Raw genomic sequence first — 24,405 nt, 5'->3', positions numbered from 1 at the left:
TATATATATATATATAGGGCAGGGCAGCACAGATGGTGTAATGGTTAGCGTTACTGCCTCACAGCACTGAGGTCGTTGGTTCGATACCCACTACGGCCCTAACTGTGTGGAGTTTGTATATTCTCCCTGTGCTTGCGTGGGTTTCCTCCGGGTACTCCGGTTTCCTCCCACACTCCAAAAATATACTAGTAGGTTAATTGGCTCCTAACAAAATTACCCCTAGTGTGTATGTGTGTGTGATAGGGAATATAGAGTGTAAGCTCCACTGGGGCAGGGACTGATGTGAATGGCCAAATATTCTCTGTAAAGCGCTGCGGAAAATGTGTGCGCTATATAAATAACTGGTAATAATAATAATAAATAATAATAATATATATATATATATAGATACATACATATAGATAAATACATGCATATATATATATCTCATACATGCCTTCCCTCCCGATTTGGCCGGGAGCCTCCCGAAAATCGGGTGCCGCTCCCAGCCCCCCGGAAAAGTAGGCAGGCCTCCCGACTTTTCCAGTCCCCCCCGCAATGTAGTGCTAAACCCCCGCTGCGGAGGGGCTGATGACGCGATTCGCGGGACTCTCTGGGAGTGGAGGCGGGACCGCGTGACGTCATTGATAGCAGACAATCCGTCCCTGGTGCAGATCAAGGCTGCAAGCCTGTTGTTCCCTCTCTGCCTATTCAGCCAGACAAGCACCTACTTCCTAACATGGCAGCTTTCTGCAAATTGGTGATATAGTGTATGATGGACAGATTAACTATAAACACGTCAGTTATTCTAGATATGTTATTTAGATCAGGTTTACTTTAACTTTATATGTGTTATCATTTATTTATATAACGGCACCATATTGTGCAGTGCTGTACAGAGAATATGTATCATTCACAACAGTCCCTGCTCCATTGGAGCATACAGTCTATATTCATAGTTGCCGACTTTCTGGCTGCTTCTTCCAGATCGGCAGGGCAGGGGGGCGTGGCCGGCCAAAGAGGGCGTGGCCGGGCTGATGACTGCCGTTTGTGGGCGCGACGGGGGCGGGGTCACGTGATCGCGTAATTTGGCCTTGCCCCCGCTACACAATGCCAATAATACAGGCATTGTGAAGCAGGGGGAAGGGCCAAAATGACGCCATTTAGCTCGAATCACGTCACCGCCCCCCCCCCGCCCGCTGCGGGGGTTTCACAGTTAATTGCGTGGGGGTCGGGGGGATAGTCGGCCGCCGGGTGGCTTGCCTGCCTTTCTGCGGGGCCTGGAGCTGCACCCGATTATCGGGAGGCTCCCAGCCGAATCGGGAGGGTAGGCAACCCTGTCTATATTCAGTCTATATTCTGTGCTATTTACATTAGTTTTATTGATTAAAAAAAAATACTTCATTACATGTTTATCACTATACAGTACCATCCACTTCTCCACTTGAACCACTATGTTCAGATATCTTCAAATCCCAAAATCGGCAGCAGCAGCAGCAGCCTCCACTCTCTCTCACTGCCCAAAGTGTCGCTCCGGCTTCACTGCCATACAGGCACGGCCAGCGGTAGTGGGCAGAGCAGTGAGGGGTGATCGCTGAAACGGGTCCCTGCCGGACCCCTCCAACCGGCCCAGCCAGGTAAGTAGTACCTACACCCCCGCCCCCTCTTCCATCCCTGCTAGTGGAATTCATTAGAAAATATAACTTTTGTCTTTTGTTAATTAAAATATTTGCTCCTGTAACAAGTGTTTAAAGGCAGCTAAATAAAATTGGTTAGAAAAGATTTCCATCAAATTTAATGTGTACTAAAATTATAGTTGTACATTGCCTGGTTGTCTCCTGATTTTATTTAAAGATTATTAACATTTCAGCGATATATTTTGTGTAGAAATAACACCACCCTACTATTAAGGAGCATATTTATTAAACATATTTTGTGGGAAACACCCCTTAAACGGATGTTTTGGGGGCGATACCCGCAGAATGTAATGTATCCCCAGGAAATAAGACAAGGGGTTCACCTGTTTTGAGGTTTCTATGGGGGCTGCTATATTGTGAAACTTGCCAATCCCTGGAAAGCCTGGCCCCCGGCAGCTAACGCCATCTTTAGCTGGCGCTAACCATCGTAGCTTATAGACTACATGTTGCACAATTTACCAAGACATGGATTTGTAGTATTTCCACGGTGGCATTCGCAGTGTGCTCCTTTTTGTTTTCTTGCTCTATGTTTTCTCCACCCTTTATACAGTTTAGAGAGTCACCTCTTAAGGACAGAGGGGGTGATTCAGGGGCGGACGGATATGCTGCCACAGCTCCTTACATGGTCGTCTGAATCAGGCCCAGGGGCCGCTAGGAAAGAATTAATTGATACCTTAACAGTGCCTACACAAATAACATCTAATCTGATACGGAAGTCTGTGACATCTCTATTCATTATGAGGAAATTCCTAATGACTTCAGTGTAAACCCTGCAAGGGTGTAACTAATGTGTGTGTGGGGGGTGCAATTGCCATGGGGCCTGGATCATCTCTGCTCCCCTCCGCAAGGTAATAGGTATGTTATGTAATGCTGTTATCATATGAATATAAAACTCTTTACGTGGCACTCATAACTTATCTTCCATTGATACATTTGATTCTAAATTGGGAAAAGTTGCTTAGGTAATTCATCAGCAATAATCCTACTTAGAAATATATTTAATATTAGCTGTTGCCCGTGGGTGTTCTAGTTGTGTTGGTTTGCATAGGGGCCCTGTCGCGGGACTGACCCACGTGACCAGCCGCGCCATACAGACTGGTGGCCACAGTACCTGCACCCTCCACTCACACCAATGTCACTGTGTGCCCTGTGCACAGACTGCTATGTAACCTACACTATTCACCCACAACTCACACCAATGCCACTGTGTGCCCTGTGCACAGACTGCTATGTAGCCTATCCTATTCACCCACCACTCACACCAATGTCACTGTGTGCCCTGTGCACAGACTGCTATGTAACCTCTCCTATTCACCCACCACTCACACCAATGTCACTGTGTGCCCTGTGCACAGACTGCTATGTAACCTACACTATTCACCCACAACTCACACCAATGCCACTGTGTGCCCTGTGCACAGACTGCTATGTAGCCTATCCTATTCACCCACCACTCACACCAATGCCACTGTGTGCCCTGTGCACAGACTGCTATGTAGCCTATCCTATTCACCCACCACTCACACCAATGTCACTGTGTGCCCTGTGCACAGACTGCTATGTAACCTATCCTATTCACCCACCACTCACACCAATGTCACTGTGTGCCCTGTGCACAGACTGCTATGTAACCTATCCTACTCACCCACCACTCACACCCATGGCACTGTGTGCCCTGTGCACAGACTGCTATGTAACCTATCCTATTCACCCACCACTCACACCAATGTCACTGTGTGCCCTGTGCACAGACTGCTATGTAACCTATCCTATTCAAGTGACTGTGGGCCCAAAGCACCTCTCCCCCCACCCTTTACCGGCCACACGCATGGTGCTGCACCTATCTCTTGTGTTGATGATGTCAATACATTTTGTTTTTGTTATTGCTCAGCTTTCACTTGATGGATGGAGATGACACAAAGTTCAGGTTATTTCCAAGATAAACAAAATAATGCAGTTTTCAATCGCTTCAGTAATTTTCACACCAACTTGGAACAAACAGACAGACACAACGTCCTTATAATATTAGTATAGATTTCAATACAAAGATACTCTACAACTCTCACACTTTAATTGTGCATTTAACAACTTATGATAAAACTTTCCTTATGTTTATGATCATTCCTATTAGACAAACCTCCTTATGGTTATCACAGAGATCTGTATGACCAGGGAATGGTCTGATGATATAGATATTGAAGAGAACTGCTATGAATTCATGTTTTAACAGATTAAGGGGCCTATTCATCATACAATAAATGGCCCGGTAACCATGCGGAAACGGTTAGATTAGGTTACTGGGCTATTCATCATTATGGCTCCGATTCCCTTGGTATTCAGCAAACTCTGAAAACTGAAAGTTTTGGAGTTTGCTGCAGAGAACAAGCGCCATCTTCAGACAGCGCTTATTCTCGGATCCCCGCTCTTTCCTTCCTCCTCACTCCCGCCCGGCGGCTTTGCGCATGCGTGACCTGAGGTCACGCATGCGTAGCCGAGACGACGGGGAGCAGGTAAGTAATGCAGCTACAGAAGTAGCTGCGATACTTTCCAGGGGGACAACATTTCGGAGCAGTTGTCCCCTCACCGGAGCAATGATGACTTGCTCTGGTGTCACGTTTCCCTCGCAGCGAGTTGGATACTTAAGTATCCCTCGCAGCGAGTTCTAAACTTCATCATCGGAGGCCATACGGCCTTCGATGATGAATAGGCCCCTAAAAGCTGGAAGATGGGAGATACCTTCCCCCTTGAGTTGCACTCTAAGGGGCTTATTTACTAAAGCGCAGTTTTATTATAGGCAATAATGTACAGACATTTTTTTAAAAATAAATTGGAATTAATCTGCATCTTAATAGTCTTTACCCTTAAGACTATTAAAACATTTGATATAAGGGTGTTGTTAATACTACACAGAATATATTGGTAACATTTTAATAATGTTTAAAAGGGTTTGGGTTAGGCTACAGAAGAGGAGGTTAGGGTTTGGGTTAGGCTACAGAAGAGGAGCTTAGGGTTTGGGTTAGGCTACAGAAGAGGAGCTTAGGGTTTGGGTTAGGCTACAGAAGAGGAGCTTAGGGTTAGGCACTAGAGGGAGGGTTTGGGTTAGGCTACAGAAGAGGAGGTTAGGGTTTGGGTTAGGCTACAGAAGAGGAGCTTAGGGTTAGGCACTAGAGGGAGGGTTTGGGTTAGGCTACAGAAGAGGAGGTTAGGGTTTGGGTTAGGCTACAGAAGAGGAGGTTTGGGTTAGGCACTAGAGGGAGGGTTTGGGTTAGGCTACAGAAGAGGAGGTTAGGGTTAGGCACTAGAGGGAGGGTTTGGGTTAGGCTACAGAAGAGGAGGGTAGGTTAGGGTACAGAAGAGGAGGTTAGGTTTAGGCACTAGAGGGAGGGTTTGGGTTAGGCTACAGAAGAGGAGGGTAGGGTTTGGGTTAGGCTACAGAAGAGGAGGTTAGGGTTAGGCATGGGGGGAGGGTTTGGTTTAGGCTATGGGAGGGGAGATTAGGGTTAGGCATTAGGGTGAGGGTTAGGCTATGGGAAGGGAGGTTAGGTATTAGGGGGTCGGTTAGGATATGGGAGTGGAGGTCAGGATGCGGGAGGGGGGTTAGGCACTATGGGGAGGATTAGGATTCTGAAGGGGAGGTTAGGGTTAGGAACTAGGGGAAGGGATAGGGGAAGTCACCTTCATCTGACCACTTGACCCAGAAGACATGCTGGAGCCGCCAGAGCTGCCAAACCAAGCAAGTCACTACTGGACCACCAGGAATGTTTTGTCAACATTCTAATCATGTCAACATGCTGCATGTCATCAAAATATACAGAACCCTTAATGCAAGCCTCTAATTGATGTTAGCACTTCATTACACACACAGCCAGCCAGATTGTAGTGGTTGTGGCTTTTGAAGCCAGGGTCACTCGTAATCACAGTATTGGTCTTCTTGGACTTCTGTAGGTTACAGGAGCCCTGGAGGACCAAAACTGCATCAATGAATGACGTGTGCACACAGGCCCTGATTCAGAGCCGGACGCTCTGACAGAGCGCTCGCTCTGAATCAGGGCCGTCCTTCTTGTCCTTCAGAGCGGCCTCCTGGCCGCTCGAATAGCTGTGGGTGACCACCCACAGCTATAGCGAGCGGCCAGGAAGATGGTCGCGACGGGCTTGCGACGAGACCCTTGTGGTAGGGTCTCGTTGCCGCAAGCCCCAGAGTGTTTTCGGCTCTAACAGAGCCGAAAGCACTCCCACTGACATCACTTGTGATGTCAGTGGGGCCGGCCCCAGACGGTAGGCGTTCCCATGGGAACGGCTCCGTCTGGGCGGCCACGCCTCCGGCCCACCCACTCAACATCGACAGCACGCCCCCTTTGGTACGAGACCCAGAGCGACGGCTTGCCCGTCGCTATCCGGGTCTCGCGCATGCGCACGACTGAGCCGGCTCCGTCGTGCGCATGCGCACTGGGCCACCGTCGACCCGCTTGCGAGCGCACAGCGCTCGCGAGCGGGTCTGAATCAGGCCCACAGGCCGCTGTAGCCTACGCCATTAGACCATCAAAGAGGCCAGAGGTGACACAAAAGGTTCAGTAGCTGTCTTTCCAGGGGAGCACATGCATCCTGCCCTTTTTCCCCTAGGTTCAGTCTGCCCCTGCCTACACACACACTAGAGTCCATTTTAGTGAGGCCAGAGGTGGCACAAAAGGTTCAGTAGCGGTAGAAAAAATTCAGTAGCGGTCACATGCCTCCCTCTCTGTCCTCCCCCAGGTCCAGTCTGCCCCTGCACAGGCACACACACACACACTAGAGTCCATTTTAGTCAGCAGTTAATTAACTTATCTGTCCAAAAATGATATTGTGAGAGGAAACTGGAGTAACCCACGAAAACACGTGGAGAACATAAAAACTCCACACAGGTAAGACCCTACTTGGAATCGAACAATGGTAACCAGGGTGCCACCCTTATATATCAATGACAAATGTTTGCTTTGCTTGTTTTTTAAGCTATGCCAATCATTATCCCACTTTCAGTATCACTACGGATAATGACTTGATAACATGTATTGTGCATTCAGTAGTATTGTACAAAACATAAAGAGCCCATACATCTGCCACAGATTGCAGCAATTCCCCTGGGAATAGGGAATATTCAACATGTTGAAAAATCCCTACTTTTTACATGTTGAATTTCCCCCTATCGGGGAATCGAGGCTGTAGATGTATGGGCCCTAATAGAGATGGATGTAGAGTCTTTGAAGAGGCACCATAATTACTAATTCTATATTGTGACTGACATGATGTCTATAAATTATTTCTATTACAGATGAAAAGATTGGACTAATACCAGGACTAGACAATTATTTTTGTGTTACTCTCTTCACCTTACTTACCACCCTGGCCATCAGTTGTGTCTTGTATATTGGTAAGTTATCAAAAACTTAGGTTCTTTTAGAACATAATTTGTCTCTGGAACAGTTAATTTTTGGATTGAGTGAAGCTTTGGGGACAACGATCACAATTATAGTAGACTAGTGACCCGCCCCGGCTTCACATGGGAGCAATTTGGAATTTCTGGCGATAGTATTTTTGAACCGAGGTCTTATAAGATTGCCTTGTAGACGGCATTAGTCGTTTTTCCTCCTGACGTCAACCACGAAAAGATTGTTTTCGACAGTTGTCCATGAGAAAACCAGTTTTCACTTAAGTCAACTCCAGCCACGTTACATGTCTGTCCCTCTGCTTTATTTATTGTCATGCCAAAGCGGACTCTTACCGGGATATGGACTTGTTTGAAAATAACAACAGAAAACACCCTTGTGCTAATTTATAAAGTATAGGAAAAATGATAAATCCAAAATTATAAACATATTTATTATCACATATATTTTATAATATATTTCATTGACCGGACAGCAAACTATTTTTTTTTTAATTAATACTAAAATAGCTCATAAAATAAGATCTCCAAATAATATATGAATAAAAATGAATTAATGTACTTGAAATAAAAACAGTTTGTACTCTGGAGCCAATGAATTTGATATAGTTGTAGGAGTTTGATATTTATATTCTAAAAATAATTTTAGTACAACAATAGCAAGTGTTCGTTTGAAATTAAAGAATCGTTTTTCACATAAATTAAATAGGAGTGTTAATAAAAGGGAAAAACTGAGATTTTGTATTAGTAAACAGGGCTTACATCAGTTTGTCTGGAGGAACCGGATAATACGTATCATTCTCTACATGGTATAAAATAAAGTTCATCATTGGGATGCAGACGGTCGAAATGCCAACTGCTGGCCCCCGACTGTCAAATCCCGGCAGGATACTAATGAAAGGCATCGAAATCCTGACGCCTGTCATTAGACCTACGCCGGGAGCCCGACGCCCGGCATACGGCACCCCCGGAGGGTTAAGGGAGGGGAGGGGGTAATCATTAGACACCCCCGAGGGGAGGTTAGGGTTAGGCACCACCCGGGAGTCTTAGGTTCAGGGTGCGGGGAAGGGGGGGTTAGGTTTAGACACGGGGGGTTAGAGTTAGGCACTAGGGGGGCAGGTTAGGGTTAGGCACCCCTAAAGGAGGATTGGGGGGGAGAGGGTTAACAGTAGTTAGCATACTTACCATCGGGATTTTCAGGGCTGCCGGTCTTCCGCTATCAGGATTTGAACCGTCGGACATAGGTCCAGCGGTCATTCATACCGATCCCATCTGACATCGTGTCAAATCCAAGATGGCCCTGGAAATAAACTCTACACACAGCACTGGAGGAAGGTCACCTGTGGAGGTGGATTATAATGTGTATAAGGAACTGGTGAAGGGAATTATGGTGCAGGAATGGTGTCAGAAGTTAATGTGCATTCCACAGTGTACCACATGCTTGTGTCTCCTTTTATAGGGAACATAATTAAGCACCTACCAATAGAACGATGTTTAGATGCCAAAATCACCTGTTTTTCTATAGTTAGTTATTTGGGGATTTTTCTGTCTATTTTCAATCCGACTGTTAGTAAATGAGAGAATCCCGTAGTGGTAAAATGTGAAAGTATTGATGTTTGGTCGATGGACAATTTTAATCGGGATTCAGTTTCATAGTCAATATTTCAGATTTGGGAATAAAGTAAGATAGAGCAAGTGACTGTGCACCTGGACAAACCATGTTGCACTGCAAAAATACATGCATGTTTTCTTTTTGCATGCAGGGTAAATACTGGTTGCTTTTGCATGCAGCCCACAAATGCTGGACATTTATTTTTACTCTGCAATTTAGATTTCAGTTTGGACAAATTTCTCCCAAATCTAAATCTCTCTGCACATTTTACATCTGCTGGCCATAAACCAGACTAGTTGGTTGGTTGGAATGAAAATCCGGTAATGTATGGGAGCAAATGACAATCAGCAATTTGCTCCCAAACTCCAGAAAACACGAGAAAGGTCGTTCAGGCAAGTTGGTTAAATCTTTTTGATTTAAACAACTTGTCTGAACAACAGCTTTCGTCCGTTTTCCGATGTTTTGGAGCAAACGGCTGATTATCATTTGCTCCCATACATTGCCGGATTTTCATTCCAACCAACCAAATAGTTGGATGGTTGGAGGAAGTTGGTTTGGTGTATGGCCAGCTTAAGTCAGCAAAGATTTATATCTTGCACATTCCATATGCAGTATAATTGTAAGTAATTCAGTTTCCCAGAAACGCCCTATTTCAAAGGAAGACTGATGAGGCCAATTTGCCTCAGGACAGCATAAATGCATAACATTGCCTCTGCAAATGGCCTGTATGCTAAAGCTCGGTGTTGCGTCCTTAAAGAGAGAGCCGCGCGACTCAGAATCAGCATCGTGGTATGCTAAATGGCTGATAAACCTAGAAAGACGTAACAATGGCTTTGAAATGTATTTATTTAGTATAAGTTTCTAAAGGAAAAAGATCCAGCTGCAAACATGCCATTTCCTCGAAAACAAATGCCGAAAGTGTCTTTGATCAATGATCCTCGGAAAATCACAGAATTCCGATTATTTTTCAAGAAAACTTTATTACTTTTCATGCTGCCAAAGTATTCCCCCTTTATAGAACACTATTGAGGATTATCTCGCCAGTTGTAACCTTCCCAAGCTGACCCTAAAGGCGATCGGTACTCTTACTGCTGCAATAACCAAGGACGAAACTAACGATAACTTACACCTGCATTAGTTAGTTCTTCCCTCTACCGTAAAGGTTAAGCACTAATTACATCAAAACTCGCTGAACCTATTAACTCAATTCAGGAAGGGGCATGTTTTAGTTCAGCCACCACAACAGCAACAATTTCAGTCATTCGGAATGATGGTTAAGGGCGACCCTGACCATGAGTGGAAGTTATTGGGCCAATCTCTCTCTCAAAATGATGACCTGACAGTTTTTCTGCCAAGATATTAATCAACACACCTAATGTGTGGCCTCCTAAGCTGATACTCCAATCAGAAGGACTGTGGATCTGGCCAACCGGAACTGACGAGCAGTTTATCTACAGCAGTTCTTCAGATTAACTCTACCCAGATACCTACCCTACCAATGGCCTTGCCAACCAAGAAAAGGGTTGGATCGCATCGGTTGGCCCTTTATGATGGTTCCTCAAAGCATTTGGTCTAGCAGGGGAATGTTTACATGGGATAATTGCCTTGTACTGAAATCGATCAGCCTCACCTTGGACCTGGTGAATAGATCCCTTTCTGCTCCCTTCAGAATCACAAACTCTACTCACCAGCGCCGTCTTCTCTCGCCTCTAATCTTCGCTCTTGCTATAGAAGCACTGGCTGCCTATAAATATCCACTTTCATGATCTTTATGCTAATTGTGCAACGTAAGAACGTTTTTATACAATGGGTTGTTGTAAAGATCATGGAAGTGGAAGTGGAGCGAAGATTAGAGGTAGTGAGCATACAGTGGCTCACTACCCCTGGGGCACGGGGCTGGGTAGGCATTGAAGCAGCAATCCTCTACAACATCTGCCGTCCTATGGCTTCCTCCTTCCTGGTGGCTTTCAGTGGCTCAAGCCCTGAATCAGTTTATCTTTCCCAATTTGGGTATATTGTATTATACCAGGGGACTATTATACCAGGGGACTGATGCAGTCACATATAGCCTAAAGCTGGTAACACACTGAACAGATATATCTGCAGATCGAGTGATCTGCAGATGATGGTCATTCATACGCACTAAACGACCATCATCTTTCTCTCGCCACGGGTCCCACTAGCCAGGGGGCGTCTCCTGCCCCCCTTTCCCGCGCCCACTGCTGCAAGTGTCGACCGCCCGTGCACACTGCCCGATGGACAGAGATATCTGCAATTGGCCCTTGCAGCAGAGCCGATGCGATCTGTCTCTGAACAACGTCGTTCACAGATATATCGCTGGTACATACTGGCCGTCGGGCACTCAATATATTGGCCGATCAATTGATCGGCCAATATATCTGTCGATGTGCACCCAGCATAAGTCACACCTGAAAAAAGCGCATGCAAATGGGAGTGGGCAACTGCTGCATATGTGCCAGCTCTATGACAGAAGCACGTCCTAGACCTACAAGCCCAAGTTGCATTTCCTATTTGGCATCGTTTTAAACCTCTGGTACATACACACGGTCAGATCAGACAACGATAAAGATCCATATGGAATAAAGACTGTATGAGTGACTAAGAACTCACGTCCACGGTCTCCATATTCGATCATCTAACGCAGTGATTTTCAGCCTCTTCATCTCGAGGCACACTACACAAGATTTTAAAATTGCCAAGGCACACTATCCGGCTATGCGGTGTGAGTGACCAATGAAAAAACATAAACATTGGCTCCCACATAAAAATCTACACACATATTGGCCTCCACCGGAATAATACACACTACATTGGCCTCCACCGGAATAATACACACTACATTGGCCTCCACCGGAATAATACACACTACATTGGCCTCCACCGGAATAATACACACTACATTGGCCTCCACAGGAATAAAACACACTACATTGGCCTCCACAGGAATAATACACACTACATTGGCCTCCACAGGAATAATACACACTACATTGGCCTCCACAGGAATAATACACACTACATTGGCCTCCACAGGAATAACACACACTACATTTGCTTCCTAAAACACACTACATTGGCCTCCACAGGAATAATGCACACTACATTGGCCTCCACAGGAATAACACACACTGCATTTGCTTCCTAAAACACACTACATTGGCCTCCACAGGAATAATGCACACTACATTGGCCTCCACAGGAATAATACACACTACATTGGCCTCCACAGGAATAACACACACTACATTTGCTTCCTAAAACACACTACATTGGCCTCCACAGGAATAATACACACTACATTGGCCTCCACAGGAATAATACACACTGCATTGGCCTCCACAGGAATAATACACACTACATTGGCCTCCACAGAATAAAACACATTACATTTGCCTCCATAGGAATAATACACACTACATTGGCCTCCACAGAATAAAACACATTACATTGGCCTCCACAGGAATAATACACACTACATTGGCTTACAGAATAAAACACATTACATTGGCCTCCATAGGAATAAAACACATTACATTGGCCTCCATAGGAATAAAACACATTACATTGGCCTCCATAGGAATAAAACACACTACATTGGCCTCCACAGGAATAATACACACTACATTGGCCTCCACAGGAATAACACACACTACATTTGCTTCCTAAAACACACTACATTGGCCTCCACAGGAATAATACACACTACATTGGCCTCCACAGGAATAATACACACTGCATTGGCCTCCACAGGAATAATACACACTACATTGGCCTCCACAGAATAAAACACATTACATTTGCCTCCACAGGAATAATACACACTACATTGGCTTACAGAATAAAACACATTACATTGGCCTCCATAGGAATAAAACACATTACATTGGCCTCCATAGGAATAAAACACATTACATTGGCCTCCATAGGAATAAAACACATTACATTGGCCTCCATAGGAATAAAACACACTACATTGGCCTCCATAGGAATAAAACACACTACATTGGCCTCCACAGAATAAAACACACTACATTGGCCTCCACAGGAATAAAACACACTACATTGGCCTCCACAGAATAAAACACACTACATTGGCCTCCACAGGAATAAAACACACTACATTGGCCTACAGAATAAAACACATTACATTGGCCTCCATAGGAATAAAACACATTACATTGGCCTCCACAGGAATAATACACACTACATTGGCCTCCACAGAATAAAACACATTACATTGGCCTCCACAGGAATAATACACACTACATTGGCTTACAGAATAAAACACATTACATTGGCCTCCATAGGAATAAAACACATTACATTGGCCTCCATAGGAATAAAACACACTACATTGGCCTCCATAGGAATAAAACACACTACATTGGCCTCCACAGAATAAAACACACTACATTGGCCTCCACAGAATAAAACACATTACATTGGCCTCCACAGGAATAATACACACTACATTGGCCTCCACAGAATAAAACACATTACATTGGCCTCCACAGGAATAATACACACTACATTGGCTTACAGAATAAAACACATTACATTGGCCTCCATAGGAATAAAACACATTACATTGGCCTCCATAGGAATAAAACACATTACATTGGCCTCCATAGGAATAAAACACACTACATTGGCCTCCATAGGAATAAAACACTACATTGGCCTCCACACAATAAAACACACTACATTGGCCTCCACAGGAATAATACACACTACATTGGCCTACAGAATAAAACACATTACATTGGCCTCCATATGAATAATACACACTACATTGGCCTCCACAGGAATAATACACACTACATTGGCCTCCACAGAATAAAACACATTACATTGGCCTCCACAGGAATAATACACACTACATTGGCTTACAGAATAAAACACATTACATTGGCCTCCATAGGAATAAAACACATTACATTGGCCTCCATAGGAATAAAACACACTACATTGGCCTCCATAGGAATAAAACACACTACATTGGCCTCCACAGAATAAAACACACTACATTGGCCTCCACAGAATAAAACACATTACATTGGCCTCCACAGGAATAATACACACTACATTGGCCTCCACAGAATAAAACACATTACATTGGCCTCCACAGGAATAATACACACTACATTGGCTTACAGAATAAAACACATTACATTGGCCTCCATAGGAATAAAACACATTACATTGGCCTCCATAGGAATAAAACACATTACATTGGCCTCCATAGGAATAAAACACACTACATTGGCCTCCATAGGAATAAAACACACTACATTGGCCTCCACAGAATAAAACACACTACATTGGCCTCCACAGGAATAATACACACTACATTGGCCTACAGAATAAAACACATTACATTGGCCTCCATATGAATAATACACACTACATTGGCCTCCACAGGAATAATACACACTACATTGGCCTCCACAGGAATAATACACACTACATTGGCCTACAGAATAAAACACATTACATTGGCCTCCATAGGAATAATACACACTACATTGGCCTCCACAGGAATAATACACACTACATTGGCCTCCACAGGAATAACACACACTACATTGGCCTCCACAGGAATAATACACACTACATTGGCTTACAGAATAAAACACATTACATTGGCCTCCATAGGAATAATACACATTACATTGGCCTCCACAGGAATAATACACACTACATTGGCCTCCACAGGAATAATACACACTACATTGGCCTCCACAGGAATAATACACACTACATTGGCTTACAGAATAAAACACATTACATTGGCCTCCATAGGAATAAAACACATTACATTGGCCTCCATAGTAATAAAACACACTACATTGGCCTCCACAGAATAAAACACATTACATTGGCCTCCACAGGAATAATACACACTACATTGGCCTCCACAGAATAAAACACATTACATTGGCCTCCACAGGAATAATACACACTACATTGGCTTACAGAATAAAACACATTACATTGGCCTCCACAGGAATAAAACACATTACATTGGCCTCCATAGGAATAAAACACATTACATTGGCCTCCATAGGAATAAAACACACTACATTGGCCTCCACCCCCATAAGACACTACACAGGTTTCACACCACACCTCACCATTTCCTGGTGTAAAGCGATGATTAGATTCTTAAATGAACTGAATAACCTGGGAATGTTTCCAACCGTAATTATTGAACAGATTTTTTTTATTTAGCACTTAAATACAGATATTGTTTAGTATTTTGCACCAGTCTCTGCCACAGTAGACCTTACACTATAGGGTTAATAATGTCAGAAGCCCAGGTGCAGAACTATGGGAGACAATGGAGGTGCCCACCGGCACCTCCTCTATTGTCCACAACATATTCACCCCACTTAGGGCTGTAACTATGTACCCGGAGTGTACCGTCACGGCCGCCCAATACATGGCACCCCTTCCCGGCACCTGAGAAGCCACCATACACTAGTGGAGAGCTCCATGTCAGACCATCAGCTGCTGCCTTCGTCTATCTATGGCCTGTCTGCATGCAAATTGCTATATTACAGTGTCAGCGGCTGTGACAGGGGGCCACCATTATAATTTGCCTCTGGGGGTCTGGGATGAACTTACACCACAGAAGCCAATTTACCTACTAGTATGTCTTTGGAGTGTGAGTAAACCGGAGCATCCGTAAGAAACTCACACAGACAACAGGTAGCACACACAGATAGGAGCCTGGATGGAATGAAGCCCATGACCTCCATACTGGGAGATTACAATGCTAACCACTGCACTGTCCATAACTTTGTCAAGTTCACAAAAAGTCTTGCAAACTTCCCTCAACAGCTTTCCATCAAAATTTGCAAATCAGACACTTGAGGGCTCCTCTTTCAGACCGCGAACCCCCTTTGAACAGCAAGGTTGGAGCAATCTCTTGTCCAAGGTCCTCATCGCTTCTCTTTACCATTTAGTGCTTATTATCGCCACAAACCAAAAAGATACTCACGAATGTAAATGGTGTCACACAACGGAAAATGACTCCTTTTTACCGGACCCGCCGCTGTCATTTCATCTGCTGGGGCGCTCCTGTTGGTGACTACAAAAAAACATATTGAGCCCAGTTAGTTGTTGATGGCTCTGCACCTATTCCTGGGTTCTGTGCTGCATGGGTGCCGCCATGTTGGACTAATCAGCTGACTTTGCTTTCTCCCAATCACAGAGGGGTTAGTCTCCACCTGACCAGAGTCATCAATGACTGATCACAGTGTCCTATTTAAACCCCTCAGTTGCAGCTGCTCATTGCCAGTAGAACTTGTATCTTACTAGTTCCGTACCGCCCAGCAAGAAAACATCCAGTTCCTCATAAGCCACTACCCTTTTGAACACTGAGAAATCAGGACTGTTAGGGGGATTTGCATGGGTGTGGCATGAAGAGTCAACATTCAGAATGTCGACATTTAAAACAAAATGGCGACATGTTCATAATGACTACTATCATGTCAACACCATAATGTCGACATACGTTTTTTGTTTTGCTTATTTTAGCGTAACCCTAAGCAAAAATACTGTATGTCTACGTTCTGGTGTTAGCATGTTTAATATATCAAACTTTAGCATATTACACATATTGGGCCTGATTCAGCCCGGATCACAAGGCTACGTTCACACGCACCCGCTCGCTGTGAAAATATTCTAATGAAGGCGATCGCATGGCATCTGCAGCACTATGACAAGACGCCCATCGCTGTATAAAGCCGCCCACTTCCCATGACATGCATCTGCAAGTCATCAAAACATCGAGTAACATCGGACCCATACACACAGTTGTGGTTAAGCTTGATATGACTCACAACCTGCGAAGCTTCCTGTCGCCATGTAGACCTCAAGTTCCGTATGACGTCGCTGGGGCTTAATTATGCACGCCTCTGTAATGGCGTTCAAACGCACAGGAACGCCTGCATTCCACCGATCATCCCCCCCGTCACCCTCCCCCCAAATGGACACTTCCTGTTAATCACTCTGCGATGGGACTTCGTTCTCTCTGCGATGGCTTCCTGATCGCAGCGGCCGGTTCGCACACTATGATGCGTGCGCAGAACACAAACATTGACCGGGTGCATACGAACGCAGCCTTGCGATCCGTGCTGAAACAGTCCCATCGCTCATCTACCTAAAGTCTATGTCGATATTCTGACAGGATCCTGGTATGCATTTTATTAAATTATCTAAGTTTCCCTAATTTCTATAGGAAAAAGCCCATTATAATAGCTCCTCTATTCCCAGCAAAACGCTGCAGCACTGTATCTGTGCAGTTCATAATTATTGTTTCTCTGTCTACAGCGTACAATGCGTTACTGGATAAAGTGCAGACGGCTCCAATTATATATCTGTCACCTTCATATAGTAAGTTATAAGAAAGCCTGTACTTGTCGGTGTGTGTGTGACATATCACAGTATATTGTGCCACAAATAAATGGAAACATATTACAATCTCACAGCCGCTCATGACGTCATGTCATGGGGGCGGGGTCAAAAGCGACCGGAACAACAGAGCTGCTCCGGGAGGCTATCATGGCTGCAGTCTGCCGTTTGGAGCATCCAGAAGACACTCTGGGCAGCCCTGCATCTGTGATTCTGGCATTCCAGGCAGCCAGATACAGGGACCGTGGATGTCGGCGGTGCCGCCCACAGAGAACTGCGCTCTGTGCAGCGGCACCGGTCGCCCATAGCTAGTTTATGGCCTTGCAATCTCAGGTGATAGTCATATATTCCAAACTTATGAAAATAATAACAATGATATGGACTTATATTATTGACTGGGGGCTGCCATGATGGTTTTTCTCAAAGTGGGCAAATGTTTATCACCCTACCCCTTTAACTAAACTAAATTTATACCCCACAACCTTTACAACTGGAAAGTTGATATGATTAACTGCACGCTATAGATAATGCCTCTGATCCAGCCAGACCACACCCCCAACTTGCCTACCTCTGCCTCTGATTATGTCACGCATCCAAATCAGTAGCCATTTTCCCTTTTACGGAAGCCCCTTTGGGCAGGGGTGTAAGCAGCACACTTGGTACGGGACTTGTTGGTGAGTGTTGATTCGCTCCAGTGGGACCAGCCCTGTCCTTACTGGTATGAGCAGTGTAGCCGTGTGAACTTCAGTTCCATTGGGATAGACCTGAAAGCACAAACAGGGCGCCATTACTTATAGAGCAGCGGAGCGCGGGGCTGGGGCCGCGAGAGCGGTGAGCATGTATGTATTGTTGGGCCCCATGTAAATGACTCTGCTGTCTTTGGGGTTATGCGGACCTACAGCTTCCTTTGAGCCAATGTATATGTTTTTTTATTAGGTAGCTGATGCATGTACAGTACCTTGGCAACTGCTTCTGTAAAATAGACACAGGTAGACGCAATTCCCTGTTGTTCTGCGTTCCTTGGTAAATGAGGGTTAAATTTAGTAAAGTGAGAGTTTTTAGAAGTGGAGATGTTGCTCATAGCAACCAATCAGATTCTAGCTATTATCTTCTAGACGGTGCTAGTTAAATGTTAAGTAGAATCTGATTGGTTGCTATGGACAGGGCCGGCTCCAGGGGTCGGAGCACCCTGTGCCGGCTCTTTGCAGTGTGCCCCAACTTTGCGTGCGTCGTTGCTGGAAATGGGGGTGTGGTCTAATTACCATAAGACACGCCCCCTATGTGGCGTTATTTGGCTGCTTGCCAGCATGCCACGCCTCCAAATAGCTGGGCTTCCCCCAGCCCCTCTCCCGTCACTGAATGGATGCCGTCCGGCACCGCAGCTGTGGGGGTCCCCAACCTCCCGATTTGACCGGCCACTCGGCCAGGGCCGGATTAAGGTCTGTGGGGGCCCCTGGGCAACAAACTTGTGGGGGCCCCAATCAATAAAATTATACACAGTATATATGTATAGTATATATACTGTAGATATATGTACACACACACATACATATATATATATGATATATATATATGTGTGTGTGTGTGTGTGTGTGTGTGTGTGTGTGTGTGTGTGTGAGTGATTAACCTTGGTGTTGGTGAGTGCCCTTATGTGTGTGTACATTTTATTTATTTATATATATATATATATATATATATATATATACACACACACACACACATATACTTATACTGTGTGCATATATATATATACATACAGCATAAGTATGTGTGTATGTATACAGTGTGTGTGTGTATGTATATATATATATATATATATTGTGACACAGTTAGGTTAGGGGGTCCCTCTCCTGGGTAGAGGACTCCTTCCTTACACACACACACAGCAGCAGGGAAGCAGCACACCAGTCTGGATGCAAGTACAAGCTGGTCAGCGCCAGTCTTTATTGTACCATGTCAGAAATAACACAAAGAAAACATAAACGTAAATCCTAGCCCTGTCGGGGCACTAACTTCACAGGTAGTTCCCTCACTACCAGAACCTGGCAGGGCCTAATGCCCTCACCAGCAACAAAAGCACAGCACAACACTTACAGTTAGGTTTTCAAGTGTCTCTGAGCAAACTCCCTGTCTGCTCTCCCAGGTGAGACAATCAGCCCTAAACAAACTAGGCTTATATTGGCCACTCTCAGGTGGAAAACTAACAATCCTGTTACCAGGCTGCGAGAACCAAAATCTGGAGTGGCCGTGGGTGGAGCCCTCCCTCTCCTCTCACCCACAACCCCCAGGTCCCAAACCGGCTTTTCAAAAAGCCGAAACTCAGACTTTCTCCTGGGGATTTTAAACACATAGGACAGGAATCTGGGATAAATGTCCCTGTCACAGACCACTTTATCAGTGATCCTATCACAAATCCCCCCCCTTTGTTTCGACCTATGGGGCGGAACAACTGAAGCCCCCAAACAATGAACGCGTGACAACGCGTCTGCTTTAAACAACAGGCCCCCTGGCCTGTGTTCCACCGAAAATTTAAAAGTTTGTAACGCCCACTTTATGGCCAACGCCTCCTTCTCCACTGTGGCACCGGGTAGGCATCGAATTTTGAAACACTGTTCAACTTTCGGAAGTCATTGCAGAAACGCACACTCCCGTCGGGCTTTGGAATCAACACAATGGGATTTGACCATTCACTATGTGATACTTCAATAACCCCTAACTCTAGCATATTTTTAATTTCTTTCGACACCGATGCTCTTGGTGCTTCTGGTAACCTATAGGGCTTTAGATTAACTTTAACCCCTGGGTCAGTGATGATGTCATGTTTAACGACCGAGGTTTTCCCAGGTACGTCAGAGAACAGCATCCTATTTCTAACCAGAAACTCCTTGACCTCTCGTTGTTGAATTGCTGACAGGGTTTTTGCCACTGTCACTTCGGGAACTAAGGGCCCTGGACTTACTGGAGGGGCTCGGACGGCCGACAGTACCGTTCTATCTTTCCAGGGCTTTAACAGATTTATATGGTATATCTGTTCCGGCTTTCTTTTCCCCTGCTGGTAAACTTTGTAATTGACCTGTCCCACTCTTTCTAAGATTCAAAGGGCCCTTGCCATTTAGCCAAAAGTTTATTTTCCACAGTGGGAACCAACACTAACACTCTGTCCCCAGGAGCAAAGCTGCGTAACCGAGCATTGCGATTGTATACCCTCTGCTGTGCCTGTTGAGCCTGTTTCAGGTGCTCTCTCACTATCGGCACCTCTATAATAGGCAATGGAACTAGTGGTCCCTTAAAACATGGTCTGGGAGCATGATACTGACACTCAGGGCAGGATAAATCCTGACACATTGCCATGTGGGGATAGGACAAAGGACTATCAGGGTCTACGGGTTTACCATCAACTACCTTTACATTCTTCCTGGCTTTTACCAAAGTAGGGTCTTTCAACTGCTCCACGGCAAAGACCTCTCTTCTGACCTCTAAATCAGGCAGACGATCAACTGGCCCAACAACACTTCCCACCTCAATGGGAGGCACATCAGTTGGCGGGCCACCATCACGCTCCGCATTCTCTAGTTCGCCAATCATAGTAGAAAAAGGGAATAACTCTGACTCAGAAGAAACTCCCTCCTCCACTATATCGACAACCTTCTCAAGTGGACCGGGGTTGTTCACTTCTGGAACAAAACGGCTTTCCCACAATTTCCAGAAGTGAGCAAAGTCTCTCCCCAATATTGCATCGTACATCAGACCAGGCACCAAACTAACAGAAACTATAGCAGAGCCACATGGTGTCTCGATGTTCACCTCGGCAGTAACATAATATCGATTATCCCCATGTATGCAGGTCACATCAACAGTTTTCCCCTTATGCCTCAAGAGGTTCACCAGCTCAGCTTTTATAAGTGTCACCAAGCTACCAGAGTCTAACAGTGCCTCTACTCGGTTGCCATCTACAGTGAGTACACACATGTGCTTATCAGTCTCAGCCTGCCGGTCAGCCGTACAGGCTGTCTGTGCAAAGAAAGACCCCCTGCGGTAGACTTGAGCAGTATCACATTGCATAGGTTCAGTTGTAAGTGAACAATTAGCGGAAATATGGCCGAAGTCACCACACCGGAAACACTGAATCATATTAATGTCTAGTCGTTTACGGGGCAAGAACCTTCCTGGCCTGGCAGGCCTGTCTCCAGGTTCCACACCCTCAGTCTTAGGTACATCCCACCGCCCAGCACCCTTCTCCCCTGGAACAGTCTTACCAGTGTCTGTGGGAGTTCGCCGGTGCGCCATCGGGGCTTGGTGGGGCATACTCCTCAGCTCCTCAGCCGCCACGTACCTCTCCACTAGCTCGACCAACTGGTCCACGGTCTTGGGGTCTGCATGGCTCACCCACTTGCGCAGAGTCGCGGGTAATGATCGCAGGTACCGGTCCATCACGACCCTTTCCACGATCTGTGGACGTGGAGGCTTCTCCATATGGAACTCCCAGCGGTGGACCCGTTGGGCACGAACAAAGGTGGTGACTCCCAAGCGAGTTAGGATCTTCTGTTTTAGTTTTTTATAGTCCTTGGCATCAGCCAGGCATAAGTCGAAATATGCTTTTTGTGGCTCCCCAGACAAAAAAGGTGCCACCAGACTTGCCCACTGCTCCTGGGGCCAACTCTCCCTTTCGGCCGTTCTTTCAAATGCGGCGAGATAGGCCTCCACATCATCGCCCAAAGTCATCTTTTGAAGGAAGTGACTGGCTCGTACAGAGTGAGTGGGGGTGGGAGGACCAGTAGCAACATCTCTGGGCCGGGCGACGAGGTGCTGTAGCACCTCTCTTATGGCCTGGCTGTTTTCCGCTAAGGCCTGGCGGGTTTCCTCAATGGCGACCTGTTGAAGTCTGTTAGTCTCCTGCTGAGCTGCTGTAGCTTGGAGCAAGGCCTTAATAATGTCCTCCATTTTGTCCTGGGGTGTAGGTTGGAAGCTGAACCTTGCCTCTCTGAGCATTGGCTGACGCCTCCTCAATGGGACTCCAAGGACACAGTGTTATTTCCACACTCACAAATTGGGTGTCTGTCCCTTTAATTTTTAAACGGAAAGTTTTCCTCTCGCTGCAACTTCAGTGTGTGTGGTTGCCCGCATTCTCCACCTTATTGTGACACAGTTAGGTTAGGGGGTCCCTCTCCTGGGTAGAGGACTCCTTCCTTACACACACACACAGCAGCAGGGAAGCAGCACACCAGTCTGGATGCAAGTAAAAGCTGGTCGGCGCCAGTCTTTATTGTACAATGTCAGAAATAACACAAAGAAAACATAAACGTAAATCCTAGCCCTGTTGGGGCACTAACTTCACAGGTAATTCCCTCACTACCAGAACCTGGCAGGGCCTAATGCCCTCACCAGCAACAAAAGCACAGCACAACACTTACAGTTAGGTTTTCAAGTGTCTCTGAGCAAACTCCCTGTCTGCTCTCCCAGGTGAGACAATCAGCCCTAAACAAACTAGGCTTATATTGGCCACTCTCAGGTGGAAAACTAACAATCCTGTTACCAGGCTGCGAGAACCAAAACCTGGAGTGGCCGTGGGTGGAGCCCTCCCTCTCCTCTCACCCACAACCCCCAGGTCCCAAACCGGCTTTTCAAAAAGCCGAAGCTCAAGCCTGCTACACTGCAGACTTTCTCCTGGGGATTTTAAACACATAGGACAGGAATCTGGGATAAATGTCCCTGTCACAGACCACTTTATCAGTGATCCTATCACTATATATATATATATATATATATATATATACACACATACAGACAGTATAAGTACAGTATGTGTTTGTATGTATAAAGTGTATGTGTGTGTGAGTGTGTATGTATATATATTATATATATATATATATATATATACACACACACACATACAGACAGTATAAGTACAGTATGTGTTTGTATGTATACAGTGTATGTATACCTTTCTGCTATCTTCTGCTGACTGCTCTTCTGCTCCACGGCCAGACGAATAGGGAAACGCTGAGGCAACTGCTATGCCCCGCACGCAGTGCTAGCAGCCTGGGCTCTTCTCTGAGACCAGTCAAAGTCTCGCGAGATTTGACATAATCTCACGAGACTGTGACTGTCTCTGCAGTGAGTCACTGTCCTCGGCAGCCGCTGTGTAAGGGAACAGCTGAGCTGCCGAGGACCGCAGCAGTTTAATTAGTAGAAGCGCCGGGACCGGGTACAGTGTGTGGGGGCCCCCTATGTGTGGGGGCCCCTGGACGATCGCCCCTGTCGCCCTGCCTTTAATCCGGCCCTGCACTCGGCTGAATTTGGGATGTTGGGTAGGGGTGCGCCCTCTGTGGGTGGCACCCCTGTTCGACCACACTGGTCGAACACCCCTAGAGCCGGCCCTGGCTATGGGCAACATCTCCACTTCTAAAAGCTCTCACTTTAGTAATGTCTCAATAAATTGTGTGTGTGGAGGTCATGTATGCGTCAAAATTGAATTAGTAAGAAAGACAATGTGGTGGTACACAATGAACCCTTTTCTGTCAACTCCAGATTACAATCCGGAAAGAAGCCAACTGAGTAACATCCTCCGGAGGAGATCCAACCCTCGTGGATTGCTTTGGAGCACAAGATCTTAAATTACCGCTAACTATCTACATTACACAAACTTGTTTCCTTTTAAATCAATTTAAAAATAAAAATATACATAGTGGGATTAAAAGAATGGATTCACTGTTCCTGCTGCCTCTTGGTTATTTGTGAAACCTACATACATGGAATACCAGACACAAAGTTAGATACAAAAACACCATTATAGGTACAGCTATAGATAGCCGGTTGTAATATTATAAAGTATTCTGTGTAGAGGTCTCAAAAAAAGATAGGCTTACATTAATGTATAGTCATGCCCTTGCGATGTAGGACATCTCTCAAAAGAAAAATCTATAGAATACTATATTGTGACCCTTCAGTGGCATCACTAGGGAGTTGCAGGGGGTGCGGACTGCACCAGGTGTCGCTCTCCGAGTGGGTGACACAAATATGCCGATTCCTCCTCAGTGACCAGGAGCCCGGTGCCGCACTGTGATGTTAGTGTGCATGGCACAGCTTCCGGTCACTGAGGAGGAGCCGGCAGTGTGGGTAGAGTCCCTGGGGGGAGCCCGGCATATCTGGGAGTGCTGGGCACTCCCCCAGAGTGATGAAAGTGGGGTGCTGCAAGACCACACCTCTTCCCTGCAAGGCCACGCCCACTAATGCCTACATGACATATCTCTTCTGTCAAT

The 24,405-nt window shown here is 45.7% G+C and overlaps 1 protein-coding gene across 1 annotated transcript in view; it reads left to right on the top strand.

The window, feature by feature from the left end:
* NUP210L (nucleoporin 210 like) overlaps nt 1-23,760 on the top strand; it is a 106,616-nt gene extending 82,856 nt beyond the window's left edge. The window contains exons 38-40 of the mRNA XM_088449433.1: nt 6,982-7,080; nt 17,066-17,128; nt 23,675-23,760. Coding sequence (XP_088305559.1) covers nt 6,982-7,080; nt 17,066-17,128; nt 23,675-23,760 — 248 coding nt within the window. The remainder of the gene's footprint in view (nt 1-6,981; nt 7,081-17,065; nt 17,129-23,674) is intronic.
* The last annotated feature ends 645 nt before the right edge of the window (nt 23,761-24,405 follow it).

This window comes from Taudactylus pleione, unplaced genomic scaffold, assembly GCF_031769625.1.
Source record: "Taudactylus pleione unplaced genomic scaffold, aTauple2 ptg000484l, whole genome shotgun sequence".
Taxonomy (NCBI): Eukaryota; Metazoa; Chordata; class Amphibia; order Anura; family Myobatrachidae; genus Taudactylus; species Taudactylus pleione.
Note: the sequence above shows the minus strand (reverse complement) of the source record. Positions and strands in the feature narration are given on the sequence as shown.